Source organism: Equus quagga, chromosome 13 (assembly GCF_021613505.1).
Source record: "Equus quagga isolate Etosha38 chromosome 13, UCLA_HA_Equagga_1.0, whole genome shotgun sequence".
Lineage (NCBI taxonomy): Eukaryota > Metazoa > Chordata > Mammalia > Perissodactyla > Equidae > Equus > Equus quagga.
In genome coordinates, this window is record NC_060279.1 from 47,791,832 (window position 1) to 47,809,694 (window position 17,863).

At 36.9% G+C, this 17,863-nt stretch overlaps 1 protein-coding gene across 7 annotated transcripts in view; it reads left to right on the forward strand.

Annotated features, from left to right (window-relative positions):
• Positions 1 to 17,863, forward strand: part of CYLD (CYLD lysine 63 deubiquitinase) — a 70,364-nt gene that overhangs the window by 26,109 nt on the left and 26,392 nt on the right. For 6 of the 7 annotated variants that reach the window (XR_006891445.1, XM_046680899.1, XM_046680902.1 and 3 more), the window contains 3 exons: positions 14,448 to 14,456; positions 15,446 to 15,544; positions 17,120 to 17,236. Coding sequence is in view for 6 of the 7 variants with exons in the window: in XM_046680899.1 (XP_046536855.1) it covers positions 14,448 to 14,456; positions 15,446 to 15,544; positions 17,120 to 17,236 (225 nt within the window). In the remaining variant the exon portion in view is untranslated. The remainder of the gene's footprint in view (positions 1 to 14,447; positions 14,457 to 15,445; positions 15,545 to 17,119; positions 17,237 to 17,863) is intronic. The other variant, XM_046680903.1, reaches the window with a different exon arrangement.

Here is a 17,863-nt window from a genome sequence, read left to right on the forward strand (position 1 = left end):
AAACTTGATTTTCATAAACCCCGAATAGAAGATAATTAAAAATGATACCAACTTCTATAACATAATACACAAATTATACTTTTTTGCCAACAAAATAAAGCTTGTAAATAGACTTTTAACAAGTAATGGTGTCTAAACAAAAATTAATTTAGTTTATTTGAATGGGTCTTCATCTGTATTTCATGTCATCATTAACATCCTTTTTCTTGGGAGAAAAAAAGAATCATAGTGTCTCCTTTAGTTCCTTCATTTCTTTTTCTTGCCAAATTTTCTTCATTTGTAGGACAAAATTAATATTTCCATCTTTTAAAACATTTTTTTGAAGGAGTTGAACAGCTGGTGAGATTAGGAAGGAATTCAGTGAATTGCTTGTCACAGTGGGCTTCTGAAGCATACCCTTAACTCAAAGGCATTGAGGGGGAGTCTTGAACCTGTTACAACATTTTTCCTCTCTTCGTTTTTGTTTCAAATGTTTAAAAGCTCTAATGTGTCTAATTTGACATTATGTTGAGGTTATTAAAACTGTTGTGATGAAGCGTATCATTTAGTGTCACCCCTACATTATGCATCTCTCCTTTTTCTAGTCCAGTCTGTCTTCTGTTTTAGTTTTGGGGGTTGGAAATGTAAGGCTAATTTTGTTTTTTAGGCTCTGCAGTGCGTCCACATTTGCACAGAATTTCAGCAGGGTATATGAGAACTTTCCCTCCTAACAGTGACCCCCAACTTCCTAATTTCCTTTTGTGTCCTTCTTGATTAATTTTTTTTTTGTGTTATTCAATGTTTGCATATTTTTTATGCCTTTTGCACCTTCTTTAAAAATTTTTAACGGTTTTCGTGAGATATAATTGACATACAACACGCTGCACATGTTAAAGTATATAATTTGATATGGTTTAACATGTATGCGCACATGAGACCATCACCACAATCAAGATAGTGAGCATATGCCCTTTTTCATCACTCTCTCCCGCTTCTGCTTCCTCCCCTAAATCCAGGCAACCACTGATCATCTTTGTGTCAGTATACATTTGTTCACATTTTCTAGAATTTTCTATAAATGAAGTGACTTGGGATGTCCTCTTTTTTGTCTGACTTATTTCATGGAACATAATTATTTTTTGACTCATCCATGTGTCGTTTTTATTGCTGAGAAGTATTCCATTCTGTGGTGTGAAATAATATACATATTTCATATATGTATAAATATATATATGCCTCTGTCCCCGATTTTTGCTGATATTTGGTCTTTGACCTGGATTCCTGACACGGAGCTCCTAAAGCCCTGTAATATCCTGAGTGATGAGAGGGTCTGACACAGAGCTCCTAAATCCCTTGGAATTTCCTGGGTGATAGGAATGTCTTTTGTTCTAATGAGGTGGCTCTTGGTGGGCTCCTGGATGAGGGCTGATCCCTAGAAAGACCAAACTAGGATTAGAAGCTTGAACTTTAGTCCCAGATCCCATCCTCTGGGGAAGGCAGGGGCCTGGAAATGGAGTTTGTATCATTTATTATATCCTTGATAATAAACTGGTAAACGTAAATGTTTCCCTGAGTTTGTGAGTCATTCTAGCAAATTATTGGACCCAAAGAGGGCGTCATGGCAAACCTGATTTATAGCTGGTCAGTCAGAAGTACTGGGAACAACCTGGGGCTGCAGTTAGTGTCTGAAATGGGGTCTGAGCCCTTAACTTGTGGGATTTGTTGCTAATTCCACGTAGATAGTATCAGAACTGAATTGAATTGTATGACACCCAGCTGATGTCACAGTTTGGTGTGGGAAAACTCCCAACACATTTGGTGACCAGAAGTGTCAAAAGTGTTGTTAAGTGTGAGAGTAAAGGAAAACAGTGTGTTTTCCCTATAAACATATGGATATACCAGTTTGTTTATCCGTTCATTTGTTGATGGACATCTGGGTTGTTTCTAGTTTTTGGCTATTATGAATAATGCTGCTATGAAAATTCTCATGCTAGTCTTTGTGTGGACATAGGCTTTCATTACTCTTCGGTAAATACCTAGATGTAGAATGGCTGGTACTATTATAGGTGATTAACTTAGAGAAAAGCAAACCTGCCAAACTGTCCCTCCAAAGTGGTTGTACTGTTTACATTCCCACCAACAGTGCATGCGCATTCTAGTTCTTCCACAGCCCTGTAACACTTGGAGTGGTCAGTCTTATAAATTTTAGTTATATCTAATTGTGGTTTTAATTTGTATTCTCTGACGACCACTCATGTTGAACATCTTTTTATGTGCTCATTTGTCATCTTGTGTATCTTCCTTGGTAGAGTTTCTGTGTAACTCTTTTGCCAATTTTTTTACTGGTTTTTTTTTGTTACTGAGTTTTGAGAAGTTTTTATAAATTCTGACTATAGGTCCTTTATTACATATATGATTTGAAAATACTTGAGATTATTATAATTTGCATGTGGTTGTAAGAAATAATACAGAGAGATCCTGTGTGCCCTTTACACAGTTTTCTCCAATGGTAACGTCTTGTGAAACTAGAGTACAGTATCACAACCGGCATCTTGACATTGACACAGTCAAGATACAGGACATTGCCATCACCACAAAGATCCCTCATGTTGCCCTTTATCGCCGCATCCTTCCCTCATACCCCCCCCCCCCCCCTTACCCTCTGGCAACCAGTAATGTGTTTTCCATTTCTATAATTCTGTCACTTCAAGAATGTTATATAAATGGAATTGTGCAATATGGAACCTTTTGAGATTGGCTTTTTCAACTCGGCATAATTCTCTAGATTCATCCATGTTGTGTGTATCACTGATTTATTCCTTTTTATTGCTGAGTGATATTCCATGCTGTGGATGTACCACTGTTTACGCTTCACAGATATTGTATTTTTTACAAGATCCACCTGCAGAAAGAATATGATTCACTGAAGGCTCAAATGATGATTAGCCTTTTTTAGCATTAAAATATTTTTAATTAAGTTATGTACATTGTTTTTTTAGACATAGTGCTGTTGCATACTTAATAGACTACAGTAGAGTGTAAACATAACTTTTGTATGCACTGGGAAACCAAAAAAATTCGTATACCTTGCTTTATTGCAGTATTCGCTTTCCTGTTTAACTGGTTTATTTCCAGTTTTTTGGCTGTTATAAATAATGGTTTTATAAATATTTGTGTACAGTGAACACAAGGGACATAAGTCTTCATTTCTCTGGCATAAATGTCCAGGTGTGCAATTGTTGGTCATATGGTACTTGCCTGTTTAGTCTTTTAAGAAACTGCTAAACTTTTCCAGAGTGGCTGTACCATTTTACATTGCCACCAGTAATTTATAAGTGATCAGTTTTTCCACATCCTCACCAGCATTTGGTGTTCACTATTTTATATTTTGGCCATTCCGAGATGTGTGTAATGGTGTCTCATTGTGATTTTAGTTTGAGTTTCCTTGGCTGGCTCATGATGTTGAACATCTTTTTATATGCCTGTTGCCATCTGTAATAGAAAGTGAAATGTCTCTTCCTCTCTTTTGCCCATGTTTTAATTGGATTGTTTGCTTTTTTACTGTTGAGTTTTGAGAATTCTTTGTATAGTCTAGGTACTAGTCCCTCGTTAGATATGTGGTATGCAGATATTTTCTCCCAGTCTGTAGTGTGTCTTTTCATCCTCTTTTCAGGGTCTTTCACAAAGCCAAAGATTTTGATTTTTATGAAGTCCAACGTACAAATTTTTCTTTTATGGAGTGTGCTTTTGGTGTTAGGTCTAACAACTTTTGTCAAGCTCTGGATATGGAAGATTTTCTCCTAAATTTATTAAAATTGAGACATAATTCACATGTCATAATATTCACCCCTTTAAAAGGTACAATTCAGTGACATTAGGAACATTCACAGTGTTGTGCAATCATTGTCACTATCTAGTTCCAGAGTTTTTTCATCACCCCAAATGGAAACTCCATACCCATTAAGCAGTCACTTCTCATGCCCTCCTCCCCTCAGTACCAGCAACCAGTGATCTTCCCTCTCTCTCTGCATTTGCCTATGGACATATGGACATATGCTGTATGGACACTTCATATCCAAGCATACCTTGGAGATATTGCGAGTTTGGTTCCAGATCACTGCAGTAAAGCAAGTATTGCAATAGAGAGAGTCACATAACTTTTTGGTTTCCCAGTGCATGTAAAAATTGTGTTTACACTCGGCTGTAGTCTATTAAGTGTTCAATAGCTTTATGTTTAAAAAAACCATGGGGGCTGGCCCCATGGCCGAGTGGTTAAGTTCATACGCTCCGCTTTGGCGGCTCGGGGTTCGCTGGTTCGGATCCTGGGCACAGACCTAGCACCGCTCGTCAGGCCATGCTGAGGCGGTGTCCCACATGCCACAACCAGAAGGACCTACAACTAGAATATACAACCATGTACTGGGGGGCTTTGGGGAGAAGAAGCAGGAAGAAAAGAAAAAAGAAGATTGGCAACAGATGTTAGCTCAGGTGCTAATCTTAAAAAAAATAAAATAAAAAAATAAAAAACAATGTACGTAACTTAGTTAAAATACCTTCCTGCTAAGAAAGGCTAGCCGTCATCTGAGCCTTCAGTGAGTCACACTCTTTCTGCTGGTGGAGGGCCTGGTAAAAACACAGTGTCTGTGAAGCGTGATAAAATGAAGCACAATGAAATGAGGTATGCCTGTAAATGGGATCAAAAATATATATGGTCTTTTGTGTTAGGCTTCTTTCATTTAAACATTATCTTTTCAAGGTTTATCCATGTTGTAACATGAATCAGTCCTTTAGTCCTTGTTATGGCTCAATAATATTCCATTGTATGGATATGCTATGTTTTATTTATCCATTCATCAGTTGATGGACATTTGGGTTGTTTCCAGCTTTTGGCTATTTATGAAAAATGCTGCTATGAACATTCATGTACAAGTTTCTGTGTGGACATATGTTTTCCGTTCTCTTGGGTATGTGCCTGGGAACAAAATTGCTGGGTCGTATGGTAGCTGGATGTTTAGTCATCTGTGGAACTGCCAGAGTGTTTTTCAGAGTGGCGGCACATTTTACATTCCTACCAGCGATGTATGAGAGTTCTGATTTCCTCACATCCTTGTTCTTCTGTTATTTAACGGTTTGATAGTCTTTCATTTTACATTTAAGTCCATGATTCATTTTGAGTTAATTTTTATGAGGTATAAGACTTAAGTAGAGGTTCTTTTCTTTCTGTTTTTAACCTCTGGATGTCTAATTGCTGCACTAGTGTTTGTTGAAAAGATGTCTTTCTTCCATTGAATTGCTTTTGTTCCTTTGTGGGAGATCAGTTGGGCACTTTGTACGGTCTGTTTCTTGGTTCTTGGTTCTGTCCCATTGGCCTGTGTGTCTGCCTCACTTCCACTCCAGCACAGTCTCAGTTACTGGAGCTGAAGAATAAGTTCTGCAATCTGGTGAACTGGATTACTCCTGCTTTATTCTTCTTTTTCAAAATTATTTTAGCTGTTGTAGAGGTTTTGCCTTTGCATATTAGTTTTAGAAGAATTCTAGGTACATCTCCACAAAATCTTGCTTGGATTTTGATAGAAATTGCATTAAACCTATATATAAATGTGAGGAGAGTTGACATCTTTGTTATCTTGAGTCTTCCAATCCATAAAAGATGGTGCGTCTCTTCATTTATTAGATTTAGTTTTTTATTTCTTTCGTCAGTGTTGCGTAAATTTAGCATAGAAGTCCTTTACGTGTCTTGTTAGAGTTACACCTAAATATTTTGTTGTTTTGAGTGATTGTAAATGTATTTTAAATTTTGGAGTCTCCCTGTTCATTGCTGGTATATAGAAATACAGGTGACTTTTGTCTTGCATCTTGCAACCTTGCTGATGTTAGTCCAAGGAGGTTTTTTTTTTTGTAGATTCTTTGGGACTTTCTACATAGATAATCATGTTATCTGTAGATAGAGACGGTTTTATTTCTTCCTTTCTGATCGGTATGCCTTTTATTTCCTTTTTTTGGCTTTATTGCACTGGATGGCACTTCCAGCACTATGTTAAGTAAGAGTGGCGAGGGCAGAGATCCTTGCCTGGTCTCTGATCTTAAGGGAGAAAGCATTCAGTCTTTTCCTATTAAGTAAGTAGTTAGCTGTAGGTTTTTTGTAGATGCTTTTGTCAAGTTCAAGAAGTTCCCCGCTATTCCTATTTTTCTGAGAGTTTTTGTCATGAATGGGAATTGAATTTTTTCAAATGCTTTTTTTTTTTGCATTCATTGATATGATCATGTGATTTTTCTTCTTTAACCTGTTAATGTGATATATTGCTTTGGTTGATTTTCAAACGTTGAAACAGTTTTGCATCTCTTGAATAATCTCCTCTTGGTCATAGTGTATAACTTTTTATTTGCTAATATTTTGTTACGAATTATTGTGTTTATTTTTATGGGAGATATTAGACTGTAGTTTCTCTTTTTTGTACTGTCTTTGGTTTTGGTATCAAAGTAATAGTAGCTTTGTATGAATGAATTGGGAAGCTATGCTAAATTGAAATGAATTGGGAGATGTTCTCTCCTGTTCTGTTTTCTGGAAGAGATTGTGTAGAATTGGTGTTAATTCCTTAAAATTTAGTAGAATTATCCAATTAAACCATCTATGTCTGAAGATTTTTTTTTCTGTGTGTGTGAGTTTTAAAATTATAAGTCACTTTTCTTAATAATTACATAATTTTCAAATTATTATTTCATATTGAGTTAGTGCTGGTAGCTTGTGTTTTCAAGGAATTGGTCTGTGTTATCTAAGCTGTCAAGTTTCTGTATGTTAGTTTTTCATTGTATTCCTTTATTATTCTTTGGATGTCTGCAAGGTTTCTAGTGATAATCCCCTGTTTCATTCCTGATAGTGGTAATGTGTCTTCTCTCTTCTTTGTCAGTCTGGCTAAAGGGTTGTCAATTTTATTGATCTTTTCAGAGACCCAGAATTTGGTTTCACTGATTTTTCTCTGTCTATTTTTAATTTTATTGATTTTTGCTCTTTATTATTTTCTTCTTTCTGCTTGCTTCAGGTTTATTTTGCTCTTTGTCCAGATTCTTCAGCTGGGACCTTAGATTATTGATTTGAGACTTTTCCCTTTTTTTGGTGAGGAAGCTTGGCCCTGAGCTAACGTCTGTTGCCAGTCTTCCTCTTTTTGCCTGAGGAAGATTGTCGCTGAGCTAACATCTGTGCCAATCTTCCTCTACTTTATGTGGGATGCTGCCACAGCATGGCTTGACCAGCGATGCTAGGTCTGTGCCCGGGTCAGAACCTGCAAACCTCGGGCTGCTGAAGCGGAGCACATGAACTTAACCACTATGCCACTGGGCCAGCCCCTCTTCTTTCTTAAAAATTTTATTGAGGTTATGATAGTTTACAACATTGTGAAGTTTCGGTTGTACATTATTATTTGTCAGTCATCTTATAGGTGTGCCCCATCACCTTTGTGCCCACCTCCATCCCCTTTCCCCCAGTAACCACTAAATAGTTCTCTTTGTCCATGTGTTTGTTTATCTTCCACATGAGTGAAATCATACGGTGTTTGTCTTTCTCTGTCTGGCGTATTTCGCTTAATATAATACCTTCAAGGTCCATCCATGTTGTTGTGAATGGGACGATTTTGTCTTTTTTATGGCTGAGCAGTATTCCATTGTATATATATACCACCTCTTCTTTATGCAGTCATCAGTTGCTGGGCACTTAGGTTGCTTCCACGTCTTGGCTATTGTGAATAATGCTGCATTAAACATGGGGGTGCATAAGTCTCTTTGAATTGCTGATTTCAAGTTCTTTGGATAGATAATAGCTGGGTCATACCCCTCCTCTTGTTTAATGTAAGCATTTAGGATTGTAAATTTCTGTCAGCACTGCTTTAGCTGTGTCCCAAACATTTTGATAGGTTGTGTTTTCATTTTCAACAAGTTCAGTATATTTTTTGATTAACCTTGAGGCTTCCGTTTTAACGCATGAATTATTTAGAAGTGGTGTTTGGTTTCCAAGTGTTTGAAAATTTTCCTGTTATCTTACTGTTACTGATTTCTAGTTTGTTTTCTTTGTGATTAGAGAATATACTCTGTATAATTTCAAATATTTTAAATTCGTTTTATGGCCCAGCCCAGTATATGGTCCAACTTGGTATATGTCCCATGGGCACTTGAAAAGAATGTGTGTTTTGCTGTTATTTGGTGGAATGTTTTATCAATGTTGATTAGATCTTGTTGGTTAGTGGGAGTGTTGAGTTCTTCTATATTCTTGCTAACTTTTTGTCTACTTGTTATGTCAATTGTTGAGAGGGTAATGGTGAAGTCTCCAACTATAATGGTAGTATTAGTCTTTTTCTTCTTTCAGATCTATCAATTTTTGCTTTACATATTTTGCGGGTCTTTTGTTTGGTGTGCATACATTTAGGATTGTTATGTCTTCTTGGTAGAGTGACCCTTTTATCATTATATAATGTCCCGTCTGTATCTAGTAATTTTTTTTGCTCTGAAATCTACTTTATAATAGGTTAATATAGCCACTCCTGTCTTTTTTGTATTAATATTTACGATATATCATTTTCCAACCTTTTACTTTGAACTTGCTATATTATTATATTTGAAATGAATTTCTTATAAACAACATATAGTTGGGTCATGTTTTTTAATCTACTCTGCCAATTTCTGTCTTTTAATTAGTCTATTTAGACTATTTACATTTAACGTAATTATTGGCATGTTAGGACTTTGACATTTTGTTTTCTGTTTATTCTCTCTCTCTTTCATCTCTGTATTTTTTTCTGCCATCCTCTGGGTCACTTCAACATTATTTAGAATTCCATTTTGACTTATCTGAGGTATTTTTGAGTGTATCTTTTTGTATAGCTTTTTAAGTTATCCCTCTGGGTATGACATAATGTGTACCAATCTAATCACATTTACTGGTGTCATGATTTTGCCAGTTTGAGTAAAGTATAGAAACCTTATCTTCCTCCTTTATATCCCTTTACTCTTTTCCATTTGTTATTGTCTCACATATTTCCTTCACATACATTTAAAACCACACCAGACAGTGTTATAATTTTTGCTTCAACCAGTAAGCATAATTTAGAATACTTGAGAGAAGGGAAGCCTATTATATTTAATCATATTTTTCTCTTTCTGTTGTTCTTTCTTCCTTTCTAATGTTCCAAGATTCCCTTTTTTTTTTTTTGGTGAGGAAGATTGTCCCTGAGCTAACATCTTGCCAATCTTCCTAAGTTTTGTATGTGGGATGTCACTGTAGCATGGCTTGATGAGCAGTGTGTAGGTCCATGCCTGGAATCTGACCCTGCAAACCCTGGGCTGCCAAAGCAGAGCACATGAACTTAACCACTACGCCACCTGGCCAGCTGCCCAAGATTCCCTTTTTGATCATTTCCTTTTTCTTTAGAGAACTTTCTTTAGCCATTCTTTTAAGATCAATCTACCGATGACAGAGTATCTTAGTTTTCCTTCTTCTGAGAAGTCTTGATTTCCCCTTTGTCCCTGAAGGATGTTTTCACTGCTTATAGGCTTGTGGGTTAACAGGTCTTTTCTCTGTGCGCATGAAAAATATTGTGCTGCTTCCTTTGCTCCTTCCTGGTTTCTGATGAGAAATCTGTCATTCAAATATTTCTTTCTCCTACAGGTTTTGTTTTTCTCTGGCTACTTTCAGGAGTTGTTCTTTGCCTTTAGTTTTCAAAGTTTAGTTATGCTGTGTCTTGGTAAGAATTTCTTTGGGTTTATCCTGTGTGGTATTCACTCAGCTTCTCGAATTGAGAAGTTTGTGTCTCTTGCCACATTTGGTCAGTTTTAGCCATTCCTTCTTTGAGCACTTTTTCAGCCCTGCCCCGTTCTCCTCTCCTAAGATTCTTATGACATCAGTGTTAGATCTTTGTGAAGCCGTGCAGGTCACTGAGTCTCTCCTCTGTCTCCTCCATTTTACTGTTGAGCCTATCCACTGAGCCTTTTATTTTGGTCATTGTATTTTTCAGTTCTAAAATTTCCATTTCATTCTTCTTTATATCTTCTTTTTTTTCGCTCAGACAGTATTTCTTTGATGAGGTTTCTATTCTTTCATTTTTTTCCAAGTGTGTTTGTAATTCCTTATTGAAGCATTTTTATCATGGTTGCTTTAAAATCTTTGTCAGAGAATTCTAACATCTCTGTCTTCTCAGTTTTGGCATTTATTGACTGTCTTTTAAAATTCTTCTTGGGCTCTTCCTAGTTCTTGGTATAATGAGTGATTTTTGTTGAAATCTGGACGGTTGGATATTATGTTCTGAGCCTCTAGATCTTATTTAAAGCATGGTTGTAGCCAGCTGTCTGTGACACTGCTTTCACCAGGGTGGGCCGGGTGCGCACCATCTCATTATTGCCAGGTGGAGGTGGAAGCCTAGGCTCCTCACTTGGCCTCTCTTGAGCAAGCTGAGGGGGTAGCTTCTCATTACTGCTGGGTAGAGGTGTGTGCTGTGGCTCTCCACGTGGACTGACACTGTGATGGGTGCGGCCTCATGGCTGCTGGGCTGTGATAAAAGTCCTGACTCTCCACTGGACCTCCTCTGGTACCACTCCAGCAGGTAGGCAAAGCTGGAGGGCTGGGCTCTCCACATGGTCTCCACTGCCACCATGACCATGAGGGAGGGCGAACTTCGTTGTCAGCTGGGGGGATGAAGTCTAGCCTCTCTACTTGGCTTTCTCTGACATCAGCCAACTGGGGTATTGGAGCACTTTGTAGCACCCTCACATGAGTAGAAGTCTAGGCTCCCTACTTGGCCTTGGTTGGAGTGGTGGGGCCTCTGTTTTTTTGTGGTGTTTGTCAGGAGTAGAATGATTATGGTCTAAAAGTTTTTTGTCTTACTAGGTTTCCCCTCTTCTCATTCTTTGACTAGAGAGAGCTGACTTTTGTTGGGGCTTTCTTTTGTCTGTGCCTGTTGGCGTTTCCAGGACGTCAGCTTCTTCAGATCTAAGTCTGGGATGTATGAGGCAAGAAGAAAACCCAGGGAGATCTCCACCATGTCGGTCCTGAGGTCCTGAGGTCCCCAGCTGATATGCCTTCACCTCTCCACCTAGTCTTCTAATTTTTGTTCTATATGTTACGTTCAGTTTTTAGTTGTATTTATCAGGAGGAACAGGAAAAAGTATTTCTACTCATCTTCCCAGAAGTGGAAGTTGCACTTTTTTTTAAAGTTAACAGTAGGTCTTAGGGATTACTTCATATTAGTACATAAATTGCATACCTAATCCTGTGTTTAAATTATGCATTGTATTTCATTTTATGAATGTACCATAAATTTTTTAACCAGTCCTCTACTTATACACATTTAGGTAGTTTTCAGTCTTTTGTTATTGTAAATAATGCTTCAGTGAATAACATCATATATGTGTATCAGTTTGCATGTGTGCCAGTATAGCTAAAAGATAAGGTCATATCTTATTATCCATATCTTCTTTTTTTTTAAATTTTATTTATTTATTTATTTTGACGAAGATTAGCCCTGAGCTAACTACTGCCAATCTTCCTCTTTTTGCTGAGGAAGACTGGCCCTGAGCTAACATCCGTGCCCATCTTCCTCTATTTTATACAAGGGACGCCTACTACAGCATGGCTTTTCCCAAGTGGTGCCATATCCGCACCCAGGGTCCGAACCGGCGAACCCCAGGCTGCTGAGAAGCGGAACATGCGCACTTAACCACTGCGCCACCGGGCTGGCCCCTATTCATATCTTCTTAGGGAGTTATGTTTTCCTTTGATAGAAGAGTCATTATCTCCTAAAGGAAATGAAAATATTTCATTTTAGACAGATCTCATTGCGAGAAAGTCACTTCTTCTGTGATGTGTGCTTATATTTACCTTCCTACAACTTCCCTCATTGATTCTGGCTCTGAATGGGGATGAAGATAGGACAGATGCAGCCCCTCTTCCTTACGACAACCCTCAGATATTCCAGGATGAGTGTCTCTGACACCTGCATCTTCTGTTCTCCAGCCTGCACGGTTTGAGCCATTGTAGCCGTCTTTCCTATGGCGTGGTTTCCAGCTGTCCTGAGGGCGGCCTGGTTTGTTGGAGATAGCTTTGCACTTGGACGCCTAGAGGGGAACAGAATACTGTCCTCCATCTGTGGGCTAATGGCTGCTATAGAACAGGGCACTGACAGAAAACATTTGGGACAGCCCTGTCACAGTCTGAATTAGATTCCCAGAGACCGTTGTAGTGCCTTCCCAGCATGGAGTAGCTAGTATTTCTTGACTGAATGAATGCACTTATAAACCAACGAATTAATGAATACTGAGCTTAGTCTTGACTGAAATCCCCAGTTTGGCTCACATGTGCTTCTGCCTCTACACGTGCATGGTTGATCTGGGGACATAAGGCAGGACTTTACATTTGTCCTTGTTAAGCTTTATGTCACTAGAGCTATCCAGTTTTCCAGCATTTTCAGATCATCTTGGATACTAATTCTGTCCTTTCATGTATTGTCTCTCCCTCTCAACACATGGCATCTGTAGATTTTTCCTGTGTGCCATCAGGACACTCATCTGAATATTTAAATGGGCTATGTTTTGTTCATATTCCTATAAAATATTCATAAGATCTTAAAAAAAGGTAACTTCCTGGAAGTAGTTTCTGGGCCAAACCGTATGTGTATTTACATTTTGATAGATGGTGCTAAATGGCCTTCCATAGAGATTGATTGGCAGTTGGAATCACCCTGAGTTTTGTCTCTATAGGCAGGATTCCTGCTCACATGAGACTCGTAGAGCCCAGAGGTTATTTGAAGTACTGGATCTCAGTGTGCACCTCGGGTGTTATCTGATGGGATCTTCCAGCATTTCTGGAACAGTTTTTCATATAAAATTGTCTAAAATATAATGAAAGTATTTACTTTGATCAGTGATCTTGCCTTACAGAGATTTCTGGATAGTTGCTCTGTATACTATCTTGGTATCAGGTTTTATAAGATCTCATTCTACCCAAGTAAACGTATGTTTTCTTCAGTAGATTTCTCTATGGATATTAAATTCTCATTTGCACCTGAATTATGCTCTTGTGGCTAATAATGTTAAGCAGTATATCAATTAAGCAGTTTTTCTCAATTTAAATTTTTCTCAATTCATATTCACAGACATTTCTTGTGGTTTGATTGTTCTTCACTAGTTTATTGTTATGATTTCTAACCCAAGATTCTCCAAGGGGGTGTTCTTTTTTGATTAAATCAGCAAGAGTGATGGGTGAGCTGCTGCTTTTATCATTTTGAGTGCAGTCCTGTTGGGTATATATAATGGGTACTTTTGATGTAGTTCCTTTCACTCAACACTGTGTCTGTGTTGTGTATACCAGTAGTTTATTCTTTTTTATGGCTGTGTAGTATTCTGTTGTATGACCAGATCATAACTTGTTTATCCATTTTCTCAGAGAATGGATTGTTGCAGCTTTTGGTTATCATGAATAAGTTTTTGTGCATGCCATTTGGTGGACATATCATACTGTCTTTTTTAATATCTCTTAATCTCACAAAATTCTCTGATGAATTTATTCCTTGTCCTGTTTACTTTCCCATATGTACCTTTTCCTGAGATGGTAACCTCTTAAAATTCATTCAAAGTAGAAGGCTTTGGTTTTGGATCATGAACATAGTTGTGACAAAGAAACAAGACATATTTGGTGTATAATTGCTGGAGGGCAAGATAGATGTGGCATGTGACCCTTTATCTGCATAGAATTCTGTAGGAATGTCCTGTTCCTCAAAATTGATATTTGACCCCCTCTCAGATGAAGTCTTTGGCAGAAGATAACCACTGTTTCCAACTCCAGTGCCCTCCATATTCCCAACTTTGGAGCCCTCCCCTAGCATCACCAGTAGCTCCGTCACAACTGGCTCATCCATTTGGCCCTCTGGTACTGCCAGGCTGCCTTAGCGAAGACTGTTTGCTGCCTTTGTTATAATCACCACTGACTCTATAATGTATATAGATTATAGTATGTTTGTGAATATCTTTTTAAAATGGACATACACGCAATTAATTTCAGTTAATGGTGGAAATTAGTTTTCTTTGGTCAGTTTACATGCTGTTATTTGGAAACTTTTACCCTTCACAGTAGCTCTCATATATGACATTTGGAGATATTTGAATGGTAACATCGCAAAAGTATTAATCAACAGCTTTTTCTTTACTATATCACTTGACTGAAATCATGGTTATTCAGTATAATTTTTGAATTAAAATAATCCATTTGATCATATTCTGAAATGTTTAAGATATAGTATAACAATGCAATCCCCTCTCCTTCCAACCATGGAAAAAAGTTACCAAGCATCACTTATATATAACTAATTCAGTATTATTTCCTTTTTTTTTTTTAAATGGCCTTTTCCTTGTGTTTAAATATAAATATTTCCTATTTTTCTTTCTGTTCTCAAAAATCCACTGTGGGTGATACTGTTTTTGCTGATACGCAGATTTATCAGGTATGGTTCTTTAGTGTCGTGTTGGACTCCACAGATGTGTTGTTGAACTTTCCAGGGGAAAAACTTTCCAGACGGCCTTTTCTACATTTACTTAATTAGTATTTGTGAATATCTTATGAAAATTGCTGGCCTTTCAGGTTTAGAGTGGTCTTTGTATCAAAAACAAGTTTGCCAAATTTATTATACCTACATTTCAAAAAGAAGTTTTGAGTGTTTTCCTCAAAAATGTTATTGATATTTGTCTCTGGCTTTCTGCATTGTTAATCTGTGCATGATTCTCTGTGTTTTTCCTATTTATATGTATATGTGTTCGTATACACATTGGCGTTATTCTTAACCTATGTATATTTTTAAAAACTGATGCATATTCCTAACAAGAAGTTTTTCCAAACTGTGTTGCATGAAATACATTATTCTGAGATGCTAAGTAGAGTGGCACAAAAAATATTGTCAAATCAGTTGACTGTATCTCTTTCTGAGAGGTTCACAGTGCGCATCATTGTATTAAAGGTTCTGGTGGTATGCAGTAAGGAAGTCTGTTTATCTTTGTTGTTCTCAGCATCTTCTAGAAATAGTTGAGTGTGGAACGCTTGCTAACACGCACAGGTGTTCTGGGATACCAATTTGGGAAATCTCGCAAAAAACTGAGTAAGGGTTTCTTTGTAGTGTTTTAATACATCAAATAAAATTGACTAAAAGTGATTAAATTTTCAAGAAGTTAAAACATTTAGCTGAATTGTATTTGGGGACTGTATTTTCTTGTAGAAATTACATTTTGGAGTACAGCATTGATTTTTTTTTCAGTATTATCTCTTTTGGTAGTTACTTTGGATGGCTTTTGAGAATCTGTAAAACTACTCCAGAAATGCTGCTTTTTTGTTGGAAAGAGATTTCTTTGTTGTTGTTGTCGTCGTCGTCGTCATGGATTGCTCGATTGTTTCTCTTCCATGAGAATTTGCCCATCTTTAAAAACATGTTTGCTGTTTCAGATAGCGTGACACAGGAAAGGAGGCCTCCTAAACTTGCCTTTACATCAAGAGGTGTCGGGGACAAGGGTTCATCCAGTCATAATAAACCAAAGGCTACAGGTATGGACTAATAGAATATAATTCTTAGTTATTTATGTAAATCTGATTTGCCACGGCATTGAAAAATTGTTAAAAGGTATTACTCCTTAATGTATATGTTAACTGTCTTCTTTCAAACATTTTTAGTAGTTTACTAAAAATTTTTTATAGATGCTGTTGCTTAAGCCAAAAGTTCCCAACCTTTTTCAGTTGATGAAGTTTCCCGTGAGGTCCTGTGTCTTTTCCTGTCCATATCCAGCTGCTTTTTGGAACCCCCTACCTGTAACATTTGTATACATAGAGTTGCAACTGTACAAAATAATCATATATGGATAATTTTGTATAGGGTAAAGTATACTAGAGATTAATTATGTGGATTTCGCTAACTAGATGTGGTGCAAATTGAATTCCACATTGTTAAGCAAGAATTTTTGTCTCTCTTCCAGAAACCTCCTTCACAACACATGTAGAGTTCTTAGCTCTTTTTTTTTTTTTAGCGTCCACATATTTTGTAAATTTATAGGGTGGTAGTTATACAAGCTGAACAGCTCATTTGAAAAACTAAGAATTTTTGTTAGCTCAAATGTGGGTTAGGGGAAGAATATTTTTTCCTCAATTATCTAGTGAACAAAGCTAATTTCAGCTTGTATGAAAGGAAATTGTTCTTTAAGAGATATTTTATGTGACTTTGGACCCTGGCGCACTTAGAATTAAAGGGGATATAAAGGTAATAGTATTTTTATGTTCACCTATAGATCTAGATAGGATAGCTCAAACTTGCTGCTGTCACGGAAATAGAAATAGCCCGAAGATTTTCTTAGGACATGTGTGTTACTTGTGTTGTAGCAGATCTTACTTATTGGTGTAAAGTATAGAACTATCTGCTTTAAATTGGAAAAAAAGTCGGATTTTGTATGGGTTCTGGAGACCTGGTGCACTGTTCTCAACTGTGGCGTTTACTCTCATACTGAGGCTGGGTAAGGTCTTGAAATGTCTGTGACATACCTACACTAACTCTTTATTATATTTAATAAATCTAATATATAAGAAATAATACTGCTTCACTTTTTCAAAGACATGAGGAAATTAAGCAAGGAATTTGATGACCAACGCTTCCAAAACGTTTAAATCTTTTAAACTTTTAAACTTAAACTTTTAAACTTAATTTGTGCACTGACTGTAAACAACATGTGGAGCTTACCTTCTGAAAGCAGCTGTTTGAAAATAATAGATTACATTTGTGAACCAACAGATTCATCAACTGAAATTGGGGAATGGTGATTCTGACGTTTGGAAATAAGCATAGTACCTGAAATGATTTTTTCAAGCAGTTTGTTTAAAAAAAAAAAAAAAGAGCTTTTCCTAACTTACTCCTGTTCCCCTCTTATCTTGACTCTTTGGTGGAAGACTCTTTTTGACATTGCCAAAATGGTTACAAAAGTTTTAAAAGCTGAAGACACTAAAATTATATTGTGTTTGTATACATCTGATGGTTGTATAAATAGTTTTTAACATGATATGCATATTAATTTCTCTTATGGAAAAACTTCAGACTATATTGACTTTATTTTTAAAAGGACTTTTCTTGTTCCATAGGATCTACCTCAGACCCTGGAAATAGAAACAGATCTGAATTGTTTTATACCTTAAATGGGTCTTCTGTTGACTCACAACCACAATCCAAATCAAAAAATACCTGGTACATTGATGAAGGTAATCTGTACTTTTAGTGTTCTTTATAATGATCCTCTCCTTTTAACTCATCAGAAAAAAATAGTTTTTTCACCAATATATATCTAGTTTTTGGAAACAAAATGAGTAGAGCATTCTTTGTTAATATTGCTGAACTAAAATATTGTACACAACTTGAACTGCACTGCTGTTAAGATTAATAAAACATTTAGAAAATGTATTAGCAGCTTGTTCTCTTCCCTTCACTGATCTGTTTAGGGTAGATCTCTAGAATCAACTGAATCGTTTAAAGACTTTTCTGTCTGGGTCTTTGTTGATCTTTAAAGCACTCACTTTTTTTTTTTTTTAATTAAGATTATGATAGTTTACAACCTTGTGAAATTTCAGTTGTATATTATCATTAGTCACATTGTAGGTACACCACTTCACCATTTGTGCCCTCCCCCCCTTTTCCCTGGTAACCACCAATCAGTTCTCTTTGTCTATATGTTAACTTCCACCTATGAGTGGAGTCATACAGAGTTCGTCTTTCTCTGGCTTATTTCACTCAAGATAATACCCTAAAGGTCTATCCATGTTGTTGTGAATGGGACGATCTTGTCCTTTTTTATGGCTGAGTAGTATTCCATTGTATATATATACTATATC